The sequence below is a fragment of the Natator depressus genome, chromosome 10 (genome assembly GCF_965152275.1).
Source record: "Natator depressus isolate rNatDep1 chromosome 10, rNatDep2.hap1, whole genome shotgun sequence".
Lineage (NCBI taxonomy): Eukaryota > Metazoa > Chordata > Testudines > Cheloniidae > Natator > Natator depressus.
The window spans coordinates 16,996,261-17,015,276 of NC_134243.1; the positions used below are offsets into that span (position 1 = coordinate 16,996,261).

The 19,016-nt window shown below is 43.6% G+C and overlaps 1 protein-coding gene across 1 annotated transcript in view; it reads left to right on the top strand.

Moving 5' to 3' along the window:
* The window catches only part of PDILT (protein disulfide isomerase like, testis expressed), a 38,009-nt gene extending 19,697 nt beyond the window's left edge, over positions 1-18,312 (top strand). Inside the window, exons 4-11 of the mRNA XM_074965343.1 lie at positions 1,008-1,145; positions 1,762-1,872; positions 3,067-3,192; positions 6,030-6,227; positions 7,323-7,443; positions 11,699-11,880; positions 16,216-16,305; positions 17,928-18,312. Coding sequence (XP_074821444.1) covers positions 1,008-1,145; positions 1,762-1,872; positions 3,067-3,192; positions 6,030-6,227; positions 7,323-7,443; positions 11,699-11,880; positions 16,216-16,305; positions 17,928-17,999 — 1,038 coding nt within the window. The 3' untranslated portion in view covers positions 18,000-18,312. The remainder of the gene's footprint in view (positions 1-1,007; positions 1,146-1,761; positions 1,873-3,066; positions 3,193-6,029; positions 6,228-7,322; positions 7,444-11,698; positions 11,881-16,215; positions 16,306-17,927) is intronic.
* Positions 18,313-19,016: the final 704 nt, after the last annotated feature.

Here is a 19,016-nt window from a genome sequence, read left to right on the forward strand (position 1 = left end):
AAATGGCTATAGATTATCATCAGCATGCACTAGGGCATGTCAGAAATACAGCAGGTGGAAGCCAATAGAATAAAGCACTGCCAAAAGAAATAAAGAGCCGGATTTGGCCTTCTATTAGTCACAGATCGCTCACCGAATGCAACTGCCAGAATGTGTCGGAAGGTCTCAGCATATAAATTACTATTCATTTAGCATGAGATAATTGTCTAATTAAATGGAAGCTGCAGGAACTGTTGCCTTTCATCATTGTTATTTACTATTAATTGGGGGCTGACAGCATGCTGACTATCCTACAGACTTAGGAGACAAGGTTTCTGCCTTGAAAAGCCTCCTATCTAAGCATCAGACATAGGCAAAACAATTCAGACACGTCAATAGGTAGGTCCTCAATCAAGTAGAGACCCTTCCTTTCTGATTTCTGGCACAGAAGGGATTCTCTTTGTGAGACTCTCACTGTTCCTGTGTGGAAGGGGTGAAGAAGTGGTGTCTGGGGCTGCCATGACACCTTTGCCACTTGGACAGTCCCTCCCAAGGCCAGGACTTGCCTGGAGCAATGGTGGACCAGAGGAATAAGCAGGTCCATGTTGAATGGGGCAGGATAGGAGTTGAGATCAGGAAATCAGGGAGATCAGGGGGGAGGGATAGCTCAGTGGGGGGAGGGATAGCGCAGTGGTTTGAGCATTGGCCTGCTAAACCCAGGGTTGTGAGTTCAATCTTGAGGGGGCCATTTAGGGATCTGGGGCAAAAATTGGGGATTGGTCCTGCTTTGAGCAGGGGGTTGGACTAGATGACCTCCTGAGGTCCCTTCCAACTCTGATATTCTGTGTGATTCTGTGTGAATGCCACATCAGCCCAGCAGACACTATCTGGAAAAGGTCATGCAGCCAGCCCTGCTAGTGTGGGTGTTTACTCCCTTCCGTACACCTCAGAGGTCTGCTCCTAACTCCCATCCATCCCAGCACCGTACAGGGTGTCAGTGATTATAAATCACGGCTTTTGTTCTACAGGAACGTCACGGTGGAGCAGTGGAAGTTTTCTATGAGACTGCCAGAGACGTGCCAGAGCTGCCTTTCGGGGTGACAGTCAGCGAGGAGGTTTTTGTGAGCTATGGCATCCGAGAGAACACCATTGCTGTGTTCAAGAAGGTGGGAATGGGTGCACGATGGAAACCTGGTGCCTGCATTCTGGCTTCTGAAGCCATATTTAGTCACCTAAAGAGAAGTGGCTCAATTTTCAAATTCACTGAGCACTGACAACTTCTGCCGGACTGACGGACTGTTGTGGATGCTCAGTGCTTCTGTAGCACATCACTTTTGGCAAGGGATCTTTTTCCTTTTCCCCAAATGGCACTCGGAAGAAGCGCTCTACAAACAAAATGACAACTACAAAACTATACAGAAGTAACATTGACAATTAGGCTACAAAACAAACCAGACCAAGAAATTGTCAAAGCGAAGGTTCACTTGCTATTTCATGAGGCTTAGGCACTGAAAGCATCTTGTATTATAATGTAGAGTGCATACACAGTGTATTAGGATTATTGGCATGGAGTAAATTAAAAATGTCAGCATTATCTTGACACTTAGCTGCAACCACGTTACTAACCTCGCGGTGCCATTTATTATAGAAGAGTTATGAAATGTTAGTTGCTACTGACAAGAAAAAGTAAATTTGAAAACATGTTTAATTAATGACAGCATGCTTGCTACAGTCGAGGATAAAGATGGCTGCTCTAAAAACTTTGCTTTATTATTACTCAAGGGAAAACCTGTACATAATGAAGTGTCTGAAGATGGCAAGCAGAACAAAGTGGATCTTACCAGATTAATTAAAACTTTTACCATGGATTTGGTCACTGAGTATAATCTTGAGGTATGTTCACTTTATGGAATTAAATAGAGCTAAAGCAGAGGGAATTCCTGTGAAAAATCATCATCTCTTTAATACGTTGCTCTTAGGCTATTGGAATTCCAGGACCAGCATGGGGCTATGTTGAGCTGGTCAAAGAAGCTCGTCAGAATTTAGAGTGGGAATCCAGTTTACTTAGCTGTTCTGTTTACCATACATGTTTCCTGTACACCATATGGTTCCACTCCAAGTGACTTCTATGTTAGATTAATAAAAGCAGCAAAGTAAGAACAAATGTAAAATCTCGTTGAGAGAACCCTGTGTGTGTCACACGTAACAGCTGATCTCAAACTGGCTTGCAGCACTGACCACTCCAGCAGATGCACAGAGGGACTCATGCAGAAAACTGTCATAACAGTTATACAGCCACCTACACCAGAACAGCACATGTTTTATAGAGCTATAATCCCACTGTAAGACATTTTCCTCCAGTTTTGAGAGCACAGTAAAAATATCCCTCAATATTCCCCTATTGACTTCTTTTCTGGAAACTCCATCATGGTGCAGTTCTATCATCTGTTAAACCACACAGGAAAGCCTTATTTGAAATTGCAGCCTCGTTCAACAAAGCGGATCTATTCTGAATTGATGGCCAGTCTTTTATTCATTCCTGCTGACCATCACTACTGACCAGACAAACACATCTACTAGCTCTAAGGACTCACCCTACCAGTTTTGTAAATAGCTGAAAACAGGATCAGACAGTTGTAAAGGTCAATATCATATTTCAAATCTCAGGCTAAGAATGGCTATGCAGCTGCCAAGTGTTTGGTTGCTTTTCAGTGAGCTGATCCTAATAGTCTTTATCGACGACACTATATTTTACTTAGAGAAGTACAGCAGCATTAATTCTGTGCCTGGTGTTATACAGGAGGTCATACTAGAGGACCATAATGGTCCATTCTGGTCTTAATCTATGAATAATGCTGAGGTTTTCCTTGAGCAGGAAACCCACTTAGCAGCTGCTGATCTTCTCTCACTTTATGTTCTTTAAAACAATGCAAAATCCCAGGGTTATGGAAATGATAGGGAACTATATGAGTCTTGCAAAGTAAAATATGCAAAACCAGTTAACTGAATGGCATTGATACTTTGAGCATGTGATTCACTGTTCTGCTTCCAGAGAGTGGAGCAGATGTTGAGCCTTTTGTTTTGCAGACATCTGTGAAGATTTTTGATGTCCCTGTTGAAACTCACATCCTGCTGTTCACCCCTAAGAACTCAGAGACATTCAACAAGACTTATGAAGATTACGAGTCTGCTGCTGTGGAATTTAGAGGAAAGGTTTGTGATGCATTTTACTTTAGAGTCCTGCTTTGCAAATGTCAGATGTCAAAGATCAGTTGAAAAAACACCCTCCAGTGTTACTGATTGGAATATATTGCTGTCAGTTTGCCTGCTATCAAACCGCTTCCAATAGTTCTCAGAACCATTTTGCTGGCATGGGTCCTTAAGCAAAATGGTCTGGGGAAATAAAATTAGAAGTAAACCCAAAGGGAAAGTGATGCTTTAAAAAATATGATTCTAACTGTGTCATGCACAACAAACCTATTTCTGACCATTCCTATCAAGCCTATTTCTGATCTTACATATGCCCCTTACTAAGCCCTGGTCTACACTAGGACTTTAGGTCGAATTTAGCAGCGTTAAATCGATGTAAACCTGCACCTGTCCACACGATGAAGCCCTTTATTTCGACTTAAAGGGCTCTTAAAATCGATTTCCTTACTCCACCCCTGACAAGTGGATTAGCGCTTAAATCGGCCTTGCTGGGTCGAATTTGGGGTACTGTGGACACAATTCGATGGTATTGGCCTCCGGGAGCTATCCCAGAGTGCTCCATTGTGACTGCTCTGGACAGCACTCTCAACTCAGATGCACGATTGTCTGCCGTTGCTCTGACGCAGGGAGGGGCTACTGACGACATGGCTTACAGGGTTGGCTTACAGGGAGTTAAAATCAACAAAGGGGGTGGCTTTACATCAAGGAGTATTTCAGGCAGGACTTCATGGAGTGTTCCAATAAGAAATGGTGCACCTAAGTTATTGTTCTTATTGGAACAAGCAGGTTGGTCTCGCCTCTGATTGATACATGGCTAGATTTACCTCGCTGCACCTTCTCTGTGAGTGACTGCAGTGTGACCGAGAGGAATGAGTCCCCTAGATGGGGGGCAGGGGTGGGAGGTTGCAAATGAGTACAAAACAAATCTGGTCTATTTCTTTTTTTGATACACTCCATCTATCTTTTACACTCCATCTATCTTTTACATCTTTGGCTGGCAGCAGACGGTGCAGAAGGACTGCATGCCATCCACATCTCATGGCTGCTTGGCAGAAGATGGTACAAGAGGACTGCTAGCAATCCGTATAGCCTGCCTGCTCACCATAAGATGGTTCAATAGGACTGACTGCAGGACTAAAGAGAATGACCTGATCAAGTCACTCCAAATTTAGTCCCTGCACCCATGTCTGCCCAGGCGCTCCTGATCGACCTCACAGAGGCGACCAGGAGCACCTCAGACATGACGATGACGGCTACCAGTCATACTGTACCGTCTGCTGCCATAAGGCAATGGGTTGCTGCTGCTGTGTAGCAATGCAGTACCGTGTCTGCCAGCACCCAGGAGACATACGGTGACGGTTACCTGAGCGGGCTCCATGCTTGCCATGGTATGGCGTCTGCACAGGTAACCCAGGAAAAAAGGCGCAAAACGATTGTCTACCCTTTCTTTCACGGAGGGAGGGAGGGAAGGGGGGCCTGACGACATGTACCCAGAACCACCCGCGACAATGTTTTAGCCCCATCAGGCATTGGGATCTCAACCCAGAATTCCAATGGGCAGCGGAGACTGCGGGAACTGTGGGATAGCTACCCACAGTGCAACACTCCGGAAGTCTACACTTGCCTCGGTACTGTGGAAGCACTCCGCCGAGTTAATGCACTTAGAGCATTTTCTGTGAGGGGACACACACTCAAATATATAAAACCGATTTCTAAAAAACCGACTTCTATAAATTTGACCTAATTTCGTAGTGTAGACATACCCGAAGAGGAACTTCCAGCCATGAAACGTTTAGCAGTGCTTGTGTAGGCTCAGCTTCTAGTCTATTATGTCGTCTGGAAATGCCATTCTGGGAATTTCAACAAGTTGCTGTTGGCCACAGTTGAAACCAGCAGTTCTACCTTACCTGGTTTTGCAAAGAATCTATAGGACACTGTTTCATGCAGCAAAGTGTGTGTGTGTGTGTGTAGCAAAGGAGAGGGAGTTTCAGTAAAAAACAGCACTTTCTAGTAGTCTCCACTGTCAGTTATTCAATTTTGCTGCTATTGCTCCAAACACACTAAGTGCTACAGAATGAGAATTCATCTGGTAGTAAAACCACCATCAATCATTTTACTTTACTATTGGTAAAGACACCTGGATTATAAATATTTCAGATTTTTGTACTATTAAGTTTTGTCATGTAATGCAGGGCTATGAGAACTTACCAGGGCAAGGAGCATAGCTTTGATTGTGTGGGAGAGAGCAATATAATTTACTAGACTGAGAAATAAGTCTAAAATATTAGTGTCCTGCAGCTCTGTGTAGTTTAGCAGTATCAAGTAGGTTCAGTAAAAGCCCAAACATACTTGGTTTAGAACGTTGTTACTATCTCAGAGCTGGGGCACAGAAAAGTTTACAAAACTGCTGGGTGAATCACACTCAGTATATGGTTTTTCAGAGTTCCAGTGGCAGATAGGCCTGGATCCTAACAATGCCAAGTTTTGGGAGGTTTATTTCTGGATCTAAACTTCAAATCTGGCCTGTATTCCTATGGATTAAGCCAAAGCCCTTGGACTGAATTCCCAAACATAGGGTGAAATTTCATATCTAAACTCATCTTCAGATTCAGTAGCTTTTAACTGAGTTTCATGTCCAGACTCTAATTTCTTTTAACCTGAAATTCAAAGTGAAAGATGGAGCTGGTTGATGCAGGTCCTTGTGGACGAATCCAAAAGATGTTGATTTGTGTGAACAACTGCACAGCTATTTCTAAGGTAATAGACCTTCTGCTTTTAGGGTATAATGCAAGGCTACGCAGCTGGATATCCGTCCAGCATGATGCTGTTTTCCTTTCCAGATAATGTTCATCTTGGTGGACACGAATGAAACCAGAAATGGGCGCGTTTTTGAGTATTTTCGCATTACTGAGGTCGACGTCCCTGCGGTGCGAATCTTAAACCTGACAAGTGACGCAAAGTACAAAATGCCTGCAGATGAGGTTACCGTGGAGAATCTAAGAAGCTTCTGTCACAGCTACCTAGATGGGAAAGCAAAGGTATGCCTCTCTGAAGACACAGAATCAGATATCCATTTGACGCCAGTTGAAGATTCTAGCACATTTGCAAAAATAAAGTGAAAATGTCATTTAAATTCATAATCTACCCCCTGTACTAGCCTGGTTCTGATTTTACAAGCTTGTTCTTGTTGCTGTCATTGCTCCATTTTCAGCGCATACTGGTCTACTCCCTTATTTTGGATAACTGAGACGGACCACAGGATTTTGCCAATGACTCTCTGTGTGAATTTAGGCAAGTCGCTTATGGCCTGAATTTTAAAGGTGATGAAAACCTCTAAATTTCATTAATTTCAACTGGCATTTAGGGTGAACAACTCTGAAAATAAGGCCATGAAACCTCTCTGAGCTTTATTTTCCCCATCTGTACAATAGGGATAATAATATTTGCCTGCACCATTGGCATGATATGAGGCTTCATTAATACTTGAGAGCTTTGAGATTGCATGAAGATGCTACAGAAGATCCTGATAGTTTCTATAAAAGTGCAATGAATTATACGACCTTGCAATTGTCGTGAGTGAACGTGGGTTTCCTTATTTTTGTGACTCCTTATAATCCTTTTCACTACAATTATTTCCTGCTGGATCACTCCCTATTCTCATTAGAATAGCTTGTCATCACAGTGAGGTATCAGAACATTCATGCCACATACGTTCCAAGACAGATACACTGTAAACTGTATTGCGTTTTCAATGTTCTGAAGCTTGATTTACCTTCATATTTAACAGCTTCCATCAAGAGGAAGGAAGGAACCATGTGGAGGGGATGGAGAAATCTAGGCAGTGGCATTCACCCCTGTTATACAGCCACTTCACTCCTCTTCCACAATAAACAACCTCTATAGTTCTCTAGCTTTTGACTGTTATTCAGCCAGGTTTTGTAGGACAACTGGATCATGTAGGTTCAAGTAACCTATTTATGGTTTGACGTGACTCACAATATTTTAAAAAGCTAGGTATAGTAAGTAAGGGCATTGGGTGAGTATTGTCCAGTTGGACTCACTTTAATCTGAACCAGAATACGGCTTCCTGATATCCCCTTCACTTTCATATTCCTGTTTCTCTTTCTGATTAGCCACATGTACCTAGTGAAGAAATTCCAGAGGACTGGGACAAGAATCCTGTTAAGGTGCTTGTTGGAAAGAACTTCAACAGGGTCGCCTTTAATAAGACCAAGAATGTGTTTGTAATGTTCTGTGAGTATCATTCTAGATTGTTTTAACATGATCACTTTGATGAGAAAATGCAAATGCATTTGTTCTGTATCAAAGAAAGCACTATACATTACATAATTAATATACCGTTGCTGTCTGCTCAAAGCATTATAGGAAGATTTGTGCCATATCATAAGGAAACACTGTGGTTCATGTACTGACTTAAGATTGCTCTGTATAGGGATCCCTAAAGCGAGTGGTGAGCTGGAGCCGGTTCGCACCGGTTCGCTAGAACTGGTTGTTAAATTTAGAAGCCCTTTCAGAATCGGTTGTCCCGTGAGGACATAATCTACCCCACCCCCACCCCCGTGAGGGACAACCGGTTCTAAAAGGGCTTCTAAATTTAACAACCAGCCAAAAGTGGTGCCTTAGGTGCTGACTCCGTGGGTGCTCTGGGGCTGGAGCACCCATGGGGAAAATTTGATGGGTGCAGAGCACCTACCGGCAGCTTCACGCCCAGCCCCACCACACCCCGTGCCTGGCCCCAGCTCACCTCACCTCCGCTCCGCCTCTGCCTCCTCCACTGAACGCACCGCCCTGCTCTGCTTCTCTGCCCCCCACCCCTGGCTTCCCAAGAATCGGCTGTTCGCGCGGGAAGCCTGGGAGGGCTGAGAAGCAGGCGGCGGCTTCGCGCTCAGGCCCAGGGAGGCGGAGGCGGAGCGGAGGTGAGCTCAGGCGGGGGGGGGGCAAGGAGGGCCACTTGCGCCGCAGCAGGTAATCCGGGGGGCACGCAGGGGAACCGCTCCCCGCCCCAGCTCACCTCTGCCTCCCTGGGCCTGAGTGCGAAGCCGCCGCTCGCTTCTCAGCCCTCCCAGGCTTCCCACACGAACAGCTGATTCGCAGGAAGCCAAGGGAGGGGGCGGAGCATTGAGGGGAGGGGGAGGCGGCGGAGCGGAGGTGAGGTGAGCTGGGGCTGGGCGCGGGGTGGGGCGGGGAGCTGTGGGTGGGTGCTCTTCACCCACCAAATTTTCCCCGTGGGGGCTCTGGCCCCGGAGCACCCACGGAGTTGGCGCCTAAGACACTTCTGATGTGATCAGTGGGGGCAGCGGCTGCTCCCCCTGCTCCCCCCTAGCTATGCTATCCCGCCTCTAGGAGCCAGAGGGACCTGCTGGATGCTTCCTGGGAGCTGCCCCAGGTAAGCACTGCTGGGTCTCCCCACCTCGCCCCCCTGCAGGTCCCTCTAGCTCTTAGGGGCAGGGTGGGCACCCACTACGGTGGCCCATGAGACCCTCCTGCCCAGTTCTGGGGGCAGTGAGGGGACAGGGGAAGGGGGTAGATGGGGCAGGGGTCCAGGCGGGGGCGTCAAGGAACGTGGGGGGTTGGATGGGGCAGGAGTTCCCAGGGTGCGGGGGTGGGCCACAACCCCCTCGTGGGGTGAGGAGGGAACTGGTTGTTAAGATTTTGGCAGCTCATCACTGCCTAAAGCCAATACTTTCCAAGGCGATGTGAAATCTTGATGATGAAAGACAAAGCTATCTTGGCATTTTATTGCACAATGTAACATTCAAATGTGCCATAGTATAGGAACTAGACTGTGTCCTATAGACACGTCCCATGGCAAGTGGAGGACATCTTACTGTGATGTTCTAGGGGTACCCCAGAAAAGGAGCCACAATTCCTTTGCTGCTCCCCTTACCTCTGAGAGGAAGTCATTTCCTGCTGACCTAAATAGCAGGAGATCACTCTCCCTTCCCACAACCAGCAGAGCAGCTCTGCCTATTTCCCACCTCCCCATCCCCCTGCTCCAGGGTGGGAATAGCAGGTGCAGAGTCACTCTGTGCACCCAGATCCACAATCCAAGTAACCCATGAGCTCTTACTCCCCCTTGTGCCTCTGCACGGGTGCATAACCCAAAACCAAACCTAGCCCTATAATGCCAATGTTAGGCTTTCCTAAAATGTGGGCAAGTTTCCAAGCTTGCTGGTATTCTGATGAACACCACGGGAACAAGGTGGGCCTCAGGGAAACAAATACCACAGAAAATGCCAGGTAACAATGAACATGAAGAAAGATGTGCATGTACTCAGGTTATCACCACACTTTTGAGGTACAGTTTGTAAGAAGGATGGTGGAGAAACCTGCATTGTTGCAGCCTCGTTTTCCTTTCAGTTGCCTCTACATGAAACAAGATACCCAATCCAATCCCCTAACAGTCTTGCTCCTGCTGCTGACCCTCTCTGAACCTTGGACCTTTTGACCTAATCTGAGCGATAGAACTATTTTTCACAATTATTTTTATTTTTCCAAGGTGACAGGGAAGGGAAGGGTAGTATTTGGACTTCTAAGCGATCAAATCATCTCCCACAGAAAAATTCCCATGGACATACTAATAACTGAATCTTGATAATAATCTTCTTATATGGTTAGGATCCCAAAGCTGGCTGCAAACTATCTGTAGGGTCCCCTTCATACGTTGCTGAATTACAGCAGCACCACAGAGGAAGGTGGAAAATGTTTAAGGGCCCAAGACTACACCACTCAGGTTTAGGAAAGAAAAGTGATGAATACCTTTCTGGGTTGAAAATGCATGGGAATTTAGGGGGGCAGAATTGCATGAGCAAATTGGAACTTGACCAGGACAACCATATCTGCACAAAATGTTCAGGACCCCAGTTTTACATTTCAACTGAGATATGTTTGCTTATTTCATTAAAGAAACCACATGCAAGGAACTACAGTTCCAACACCACTGAAGTTCCAACACTCTACCAGAGACTAGTACTATCCTGGAACTGCATAATCCATCACCTCTGATGCACTGGCTTTCCTTATCATTTTTGTGTGTACTTGACATTTTGCTGTTTCAAGAGATACTTTGTAACAAGGACTGCATTGTTGAACTGATGAAAGATTTATTTGGGTTGACGGTCTTGGTCAACCATGGAATCCTCTCTAGTGAAGTCATGTGATGATTTGCTAGGACTTTGTGTTTATTTTTATTATGAAGGATTTAATTCTGTACTATTATGATCAGCAGTTTTGCTATATGCAAATGTATTCAAGAGATGTTTGGCAATTGCTGTTGGTGTAGCGCATGAAATGAGGGAGAGGTGAATGGTTTTCAAATAAAAATAGAGATAAGCCAAAAAATGAAGCCTTGAATCCAAACCCCTGTGAGTTTCATGGGTTTCAAAGTCAACACTTGGAACTAGATCATTTAGATTGTTTTGGATCTGAAGCTGAAAGGGCCCTTCAGATTCCATTTCTAATGCAAGCAAAGTCAACCCTTGCTGATGACAGGTTTCAGAGTAGCAGCCGTGTTAGTCTGTATCCGCAAAAGTGAGCTGTAGCTCACGAAAGCTTATGCTCAAATAAATTTGTTAGTCTGTAAGGTGCCTTGCTGATGGAAATTTTACACAATCAGCTAATCTTGCAAAGTTTCTGCCATTCTAGATGGAGGTTCAGAAGAGTTAAGATAACTTCCCTCCTTTCTATTTCTGTAACATTTTAGCTTGCTTATTCCCTTCTTGGTTGCACCCAAGATCTGAAATGGAAGTGCCAAAATGATGATGTTTCTGGCCTGACTGATGCAGAAACAACAGGAAGTTCATGAGAAAGCCATTTCTCCGAAGATTTAATACCGGATTCTGCAGGCTCAGAGATGCCTCTGCCATTCTAAGTGCTTATTCTGATCCTTCTCCCTCTCTCTCCCCATACCTTAAGAAGAGAGGGGCCCAACCTGAAAATCTTGATCTGGAATTTGAATCTTTCACCCCCAAAATGTGGGGTATTCAAATCTGGGGTGAAATCCTAGGCACACTAAAGTCAATAATAAAACTACCATTGATCTCAGTGGGGCCAGGTATTCACTTCTGGAGTTTTGGTTTGGTATAGTCTAGAGAAAAGGGTCAGTCACACAAAGCAGATCCATATTTGGATTATGGCTATAACCAGTCTCCCTTCTAAATTCAGGATAGTAAAGCATTGCTATGTAACACGGATGGAGATGCTGGGACCTACTTGAGCCACAAGGCTTCCTGCCACCCAAAAGTAGTACCAGAAGAGAAGGTATTTGTTAGGCAACAACTTCTGGTTTTTACTCAGATGTTGCTCAGTTGTTACTCTGACAAATTCCTACTGACTTCGTTGTGCTTTTTGATTTGCCCCATTGTTTCTATAAGTGGGTAATGCCCATTTCAGCTCTGGCACCTATCCATTTTCTGTATTCCCGTGAAAGCAGTGGAGTAAGTTCATAGGTTTGATTTGTGAACATCTATTTTTGTTTTTAAAATTACAGATGCACCTTGGTCCCATGATTGTAGGAAACTCTTACCAATTTGGGATGAGCTGGGCAAGAAATATGAAAATCATGAAAATATAGTAATTGCCAAAATAGACTTCACAGCAAATGACATCCAGTTAGTTATGCTAGACCGCTATCCATTCTTTAGATTCTTTCCTGTTGGATCCAATAACCAGGTGAGACACATTCAATGTGTGTGTGTGCACATCAGAATGAGTGAGCATGTGAGAAGGGTGCCATGAAAGCGAGAATAAAAACATTGGTCCTCGTCTATTCACACATTTCTTATGGAGCAAGATGTACTCACTTCTGCCAGGAATCTGAGTTTAAACTAACTAAAGGGCAAAATATTTGCCTACAGCCCTCACAAGTATCAGGTTCTAGTATGAGACCATATTAGACTTTTAACAGACCTGGACTGATGAAGTTGATACAGCCATAGTCTCTGGTGACTTGAGTCAATCCCTTTGCTGTCCTAGGTTCCAGTGGTCCTGGACTTTCAGGGGTGTTTGCAGATCCCTAACCTCTAAAAAACCTACAGCCATGATCCTGTGCTAGCCTCTGAGAATGGATTCTGCAGGGGCTTCTTGGTGTAACTCTCATTTTAAAAAAACCCCAAATTCAGGACTTATGCACCTCAGTGCTTTGTTCATGTTACCTGTTTGAATAGTTTCTGTAGCAGTTTGGCTTATGAAAACATGTTTACATTGTCTTAGAGGCCATGTCCGCTGAGCTTTTCAGAAACTCTTTGCCAGAAACACTTTGCCAATATCACACACCCATAGTAGCAGCAAATTCAAGTGCCTCTTAATAAAAAAACAAAGAGCTGTTGCTATTGCTGATTATCTCTAGAATATGCTATGTAATGTACCATCATATTGCATAATGTTCTGAAAGTATTACTGCAAGAAAGGACAGAAGAAATAGAAATATATTAACCACATAGTCATAATCCTCCATCCACATGGATAATTTAATTGAAGAGAAAACGCCAGCTCTGGATCCAAGAAATTCAATTTTATGATACTGTTATAATTAAAACATTACTCAGCTTTTCATTTTTCTCCTCATGCCCCACACGTAAATTAAATTCTAAGACATTTGTACTTGCCCTCATTTAATCTTTTAGGGAGAGAGAGATTTTTCCCTTGGACATGTATGCACAACTTCTAATGAACTGAACAGCAGCCCTGCAGATCCCTAATGGGTCTGGCCTTAATGTATACATTCTCATCCCTCTCACTTTGCAGTTTTCCACTCAATATTCTTTTTAAAAACATATTAATGACCTTTTATTTTCTAAAAAAATTAATGAAGAGTTGGCACACCAGGCTGTTGCTGAATTCTATTACTAATTATCTATATTCTGTGGATGTGTTCTGAGGCCCCAGTCAGGGATTAGGGTTTCATTGTGCTAGGCGCTGTACATGCCTAATACAAAGATAGGGCCTTCCCCCAAAGAGCTTACAATCTCTCCTACCACATTCTTGCCTTAGACTGGAGTTTGGTGCCCAGATGCTAAGCAGATGGTCAGAGAGAAAGAGGAGCAGGAAATACACTATTTGCTCCTTGTAATACTTCTGTGGTGTTTATCCCTCTCTCATGTTAGGGATGGGAACTAAATGCTAGTATGACAAAGGTCAATGAAAATTGTGAGTTTCCCGTATCTGTAAGCCTCTCTCTCATAAATGGTCCCTTTGTAGCCTTCTCCCATGCTCATCTTTGCGTCTTCTTCCAGTCTGACCCTTCTGCATCGGTTAGTCTCTGTCTTCTCATGCACCAAATGATCTCCTGCCAATCTCTTCCCAGAACCTATTTCTCCCTCATAGCCTTTCAGACATGACCCCTGTATGATTCTAACAGACCAGGTGAAAATCATGCCAGCACATAGGGAACACTGTATGTCTGAACTGTTGTCTCTGTGTCCCGTCTTGAGCATAAATTCCTTGAGGCAGCAGCCACATCTCTGTATATTTGTACAGCACCAAGATGATTGTCAGCTTTCAACAAATAGTAATTACAATGCTTCACGCAATGCCCAACTCCCAAGACAGGGATTTTGTTGGTGTAGGAGGGCTGGTGGTTCTGTATCAGTGTCTACTCTACCCAACACCTTTCACTGTTAAAGAATTACAGATAGGAAGAGCTCTATGCTGGATGAAGATAGTGATAACTTTCTGGATGGCACTTTAACCTCACATTGTAAGAAAAGCCTGGAGAGTAAAACCCTTGAGATAAGATTCCCCCACCCCCGCAGGCAAATATCAAACCCCCCTTATATCTGGGTGCTAGATCCTGCTCTCATTAAAATCAATGGGAGTTTTGCCATTGACATCAATAGGAGCAAGATCAGGTCCTTGTTTTCTAGGACTAAGGTAAGGAGGATGTCATGACTTCCAAGAACTATAATCTCCCTCAGGCTGTCCTGAAAGGACTGTGATAAAGCCACGAGGAAAACAACATTACTGCATGCTCCGCCCCAGGCCTATTCAGTTGACGGGTGTGCAATCAGACAGACACTTTCTCACAATACGAAGATGGTTTTATGGAATACCCATTTTTTCTCAGGGGTATCAGCTGTCCCTCATTCAAACCATGCCTTTAGATTTTGGCCATTTAAGACTGGATTCGGCTTTCACTGATAGCACTGGCAAAACTCCCACTGATGTCAGTGGGAGCAGGATTCGGCCCATGAACAAGATTTTCAAAACTAGGAGCCTCGCTAGGGTTCTAAATAAGTAACTAGAAAGCTGGTGGGGGCTCAGCTCTTAAGTCCACATTTGGATACCTCTGTAAACAGCCGGATTTTCAGAAGTGCTTACTCAGGGGTCTGGTTTTTGAAGTCTTGGCCTTAATAAAGATTTGTTTATTCTAACAAGCGAATAGTGACCATTGACATGAAGAGGACACTTTGTTGTCAAAAGCAATCAGCCACCGTACTGAATCAGAAAACTCTTAAATCCCCTAGGTAAATGTGGAGAGTTGAAAAAAATATAGTCGGCATTTAACTTTCTGATGGGGACAGTTACCATCAGCGCTGAAGGAACATGGAGATATTTCATCTGCTTACACCCTCAGAAGGAGTGGCTGGGTCTGCCAGACACTAGCTGAGATCTTTTGATGAAACAGACTGACTCCCTGTTTGCTGTGTGCAAATAAAATATAAATTAGCATTTTTTCAGATGGTGTTTAAGGCTGACAATTCGTTTTTGTTTCTTGGCACTGAGACATACGCATTTATTTCCTCTTAAGAACTGAATGCTCTGAGAGATGTTGAAAATTCTCCCTGGGTGCAAACCCCAAGGACAGCTTAAGAGGGTGGTTTATCTCATTTTGAAAACCTTCAGGCTCTGAGACCCTGCTGCTTTAGCTATCATTGATTACCTGACCAGAGGGCAGACAGGCTCAAGATTTTTTGGAGAACATGTATCTTCTCTGAAGGAGTCAAAACAACTGTTTTGTTCAAGAAACTTAAAAAGCCATGAGCACTTTTAAGGACACATCACATAAGGCAGCTGTATATTTTCTTGTCATATTCAAACTATTTTAATGCATGGACAAAATGAATTGGAATGAATTGGAAGTGGAATTGGTGGAATTCAGTTGGTGGAAGTCAACTGAAATCACAAGGGAATGGAGGAATTTTGCACATAGTATTTTGAATTCAAACAGGGCAGATCCTCCTTTGGGATAAATCAGCATAGTCCCATTTATTTCAGTGCAGGTAGATCAGTTTACACTACCTGAGGATGTTTAAAGTTGCTCAGATCACAAGTGGGCACTTTTGTGTTACGCAGATACAACCTTACACTACATTATGGCTAAACACATTTACAATCTTCCTTAAGCTCCCACACAGCAAGTTTTGAAAAATCCTCTAAAACGGTGCTGTATTCAGCGATTGTTGGAGAATTCTAAAGCTCTCAGTGTGAAATGATCTTTCTTCCAGACTCCCTAAACAAACATTCAGCATTGCCATTCTGTCTCAACACATGAAGTATTCTTCACAGCCATTAAGTATAGCCAAATTTACTTTAGTTCATCTTCCTCTTGTTCTAATTTAATCATCCTAGGTGGAGGATTTCAAAGCCATCTAATAGCTTTCAATGTCCAATTCCAATTAAAGTGTTTTAGGCAGCTTTGAAAAGCTCACCCATACTCTGTATGGTCTCTATTCTGTAAAAAAATGCATGCATCTGCTTAATTATATGCATGAGATGTCAATAGTTAGTTGGCAGGATCCAGGCCTAGTATAATAAGGTAAGGTACTTTGTGTGGTTTGTGCAGGATCCCCTCCTTTCTTCTCACAGGTATTTATATCTATCTCCTTCCCCATTCTGGATATCCAATTAACTTTAGAATTTGTTGAGTCTCCTCCATGGCTTTTTAAACTAAATGCAAGAGTCCAGAGAGTCTGATAAGCCTGCATAACTCAGAAATCCCTGTGTGCTGTGGTCCGATTTCAGGCATTTTATGCATAGAATAATTCTTTACCCTTCTATTCTTTTCAGGTTGTGGTATATGATGGGGAATACACCCTTGAGGCTTTTGCTGAATTCTTAGGAAAACAAAGCAAGCCAAAAGTAGAAGCAGCAGAAAAGGTAAAGGATTTGACCTTCCACTCAGCCACACCCGGGTTTACAACACATGATCCTTCTTTTCTTGACGCTAATGTTACAGGTCTCTGAGCCAAGAAGCTCGCGTAGCCACCTACTGGGCAGCAGGAAGCAATTGCTATCTGGGCAAGAGAGAACTGAACTTTGACTGGGTTTTGATTTTACAAATCAAAGCCTCAGCCGAAGTTGGTTGGGATAAAAATTGGAAAGGTTCACATCTAGCTCCCATTTTATCCACTTCCTTTAAGTTCAGAGGGGCTTCTCTCCTTTCTAAGCATTGTGGCAGAAGTAACTGCAATGTTTTCCTTTCCTTTTTGTGATCCGGATTGGACTATAGCCTGGATCACCAACCACAAGTTTTGGTGCCCTTGACTCAACCTGTCTCTAGGAGGCTGGGCTTCATCTGCTGCCGAGCACACGATGTATGCACGAGATGCTCCATATTGACTCAGTTGCATATTTACACGTATTTCATTATGAAAGAGTTAATGACAAATAATATAGTTTAACAACCTGAGACTCAAGCTACATGTAGAAAACACAGAAAAGGAATGATAGAGTCCTCACACCTAACTTCTGCTGAGAAAGGATATGCAAGGACAACTTGGTGCATAATCTGCCTTTCACTGGAATCCAGGGCCTATTCTGCCAAAATGAGTGAGAAGGAAGGTGCCCAGGATGCACTGAGGATGCCACTGAAATTGCCCTGTAAAGGTACAGGGAAGCAATGAGATGGTGGATGGAGAAATACTGAGGAATGTGATTCACCCTTCACTCAGGGCTTAGAGATGGTTCAATGACTAAGCAGCTAGTTTTGGGAAGCAGAGCTTCTTCTCCTGCTGTACATATGAAGGGGCTGCAGCTGTGGTGAAGGTTCTCCAGTCATGTGTTTGAAGGAGGGGTAGGAGTCACATTCACTCACTCTCCTCTGTGCTTACTATAGAGCTATGTGCATTCTGCTATTTCTCTCTTGGTGCCTTATTCCACTTTAAAGTATAAGGGCTGCAGGGTAATTCTACAGCCAGTCTGAAACCCTATCCAAGATGTGCTTTGCACTGCTCGAGGGAGAACATTTGGCATTAGCCCACCTGCTTATATTTGCTGTCCTTATCGAATGACACCCAAAGTTGTCCAGCACAGTACTGCAGGAGACACTAGGGTTTTTTGCACAGTGCACTGCTTGAAGTGCAAATCCCCTGTTGGACGAATACTTTTTGTTCCATTACTGGGGAAGTTACAAATAGCAAACTCAAAGGGCAGCTCTTCTGAGGTTGCACTAGAAAAGACAAAGCATTATCGCTACAGGTTTTTTAGATCTGCCCATGCATTACATAGTGAGAGTGACTGGTTTTTCAAGAGTTTATCAGAATTTCACACAAAGGGCATCTCATCTAAGCTTTGCCCAGGGGCTGAGGTGTGGGTGCGAGATTGCATTTTTTGGTAACAGCAGCACTAGCTCTGATCTCATTAAGATGTAAAAGAGAAATCTAAAGTTCTTATAATATTTTTAAAACTCATTTTACGGAGAACAAATACTCACTAAAGCGATCCTTTTATCATGAGAGGCTATAACACAGAACTTCATTTGTGTATTTTATTTTTTAAAGACTCCTTCTGGAGAAAGCAAAGTGGATCTCACTGAGGAAGAGACTGTCATAAAACAGAAAGAAGAACTTTAATTCCACAGTGAAGGGGAAAGATTCCATAGGAGGATATCCTGAAGATGAGGATGCTCCACACTATGAGAACTTTGATCGCATCATGAGAATATAAGGATGCATCAAAAAAACAAAAGAAAATAAAGAGAGATTATAACATCACTGTCTGGCTGTGCATCATTACTCTTTGGAATGTGACTTTACTGGTGTTTTCCCCCAACCTGGAATCAATGTCTCAGTTCTAAAAGTAATCTTCCATTTTGCCTTAAATGTTTTTATTGTCAGGGTGCACCCTCTACTCCTGTCTTTTCCAGTGCACACAGCCTGCTCAGAGACACTCTGATTGTGAGCACCATGTGTAGTTTATTTACGTTTCCCCTGTCACCTTTACAGTGATGCACAGTACCTTATCTACAACAGCACATAATCCTCAGCCCCTTAGATCAAGGATAGGAGAGGTGGGAGCTCTCTCCTGGGACTGAGAGTTTGTCTCTCTCATCCCCTCTTCCCCAGGCACTTCTTTCCTGTGCCTTTTCTAATTTCTGGGTGAATGAGTTAATTAGTAAATAGTGTCACAAGAGAAAGGATTAAGGCCCTACAGAAAACAGGACAAAGTTCATTCAGCATCCTAGCCTTTGTGAATGAAACCTGCAGAATGCACACTCACAGTAGTTCCCTGTTGCACCAATGCAACCCTCATGTCTTCAAGAGAAGGGGGAATTCATGCCATGGGAATGGAGCCAAAATTAGAACAAATACCTGGATTATTTTAAAAATAAGCATGTGCAGCTAAAGATTGAGGACCAGATTTTTAAAGTCCATAGGGGTTAGGCACTTTTGAAATTTCCATTAGGTAGCTGTGTACACGCTTAGGCATCTAGAGACCTCTACAGATTTGACCCTGTGCCCTGAATGAGAACAAATTTTTGTGGGATTTTGGCATTTTTGCTTCCTGCCCTGACTGGAAGCAGGAAATGTAGAGGAGCACAGCAGTTAAAAATAAATCAGCCGGGGTTCAAAAACATGAAATGCACTTTA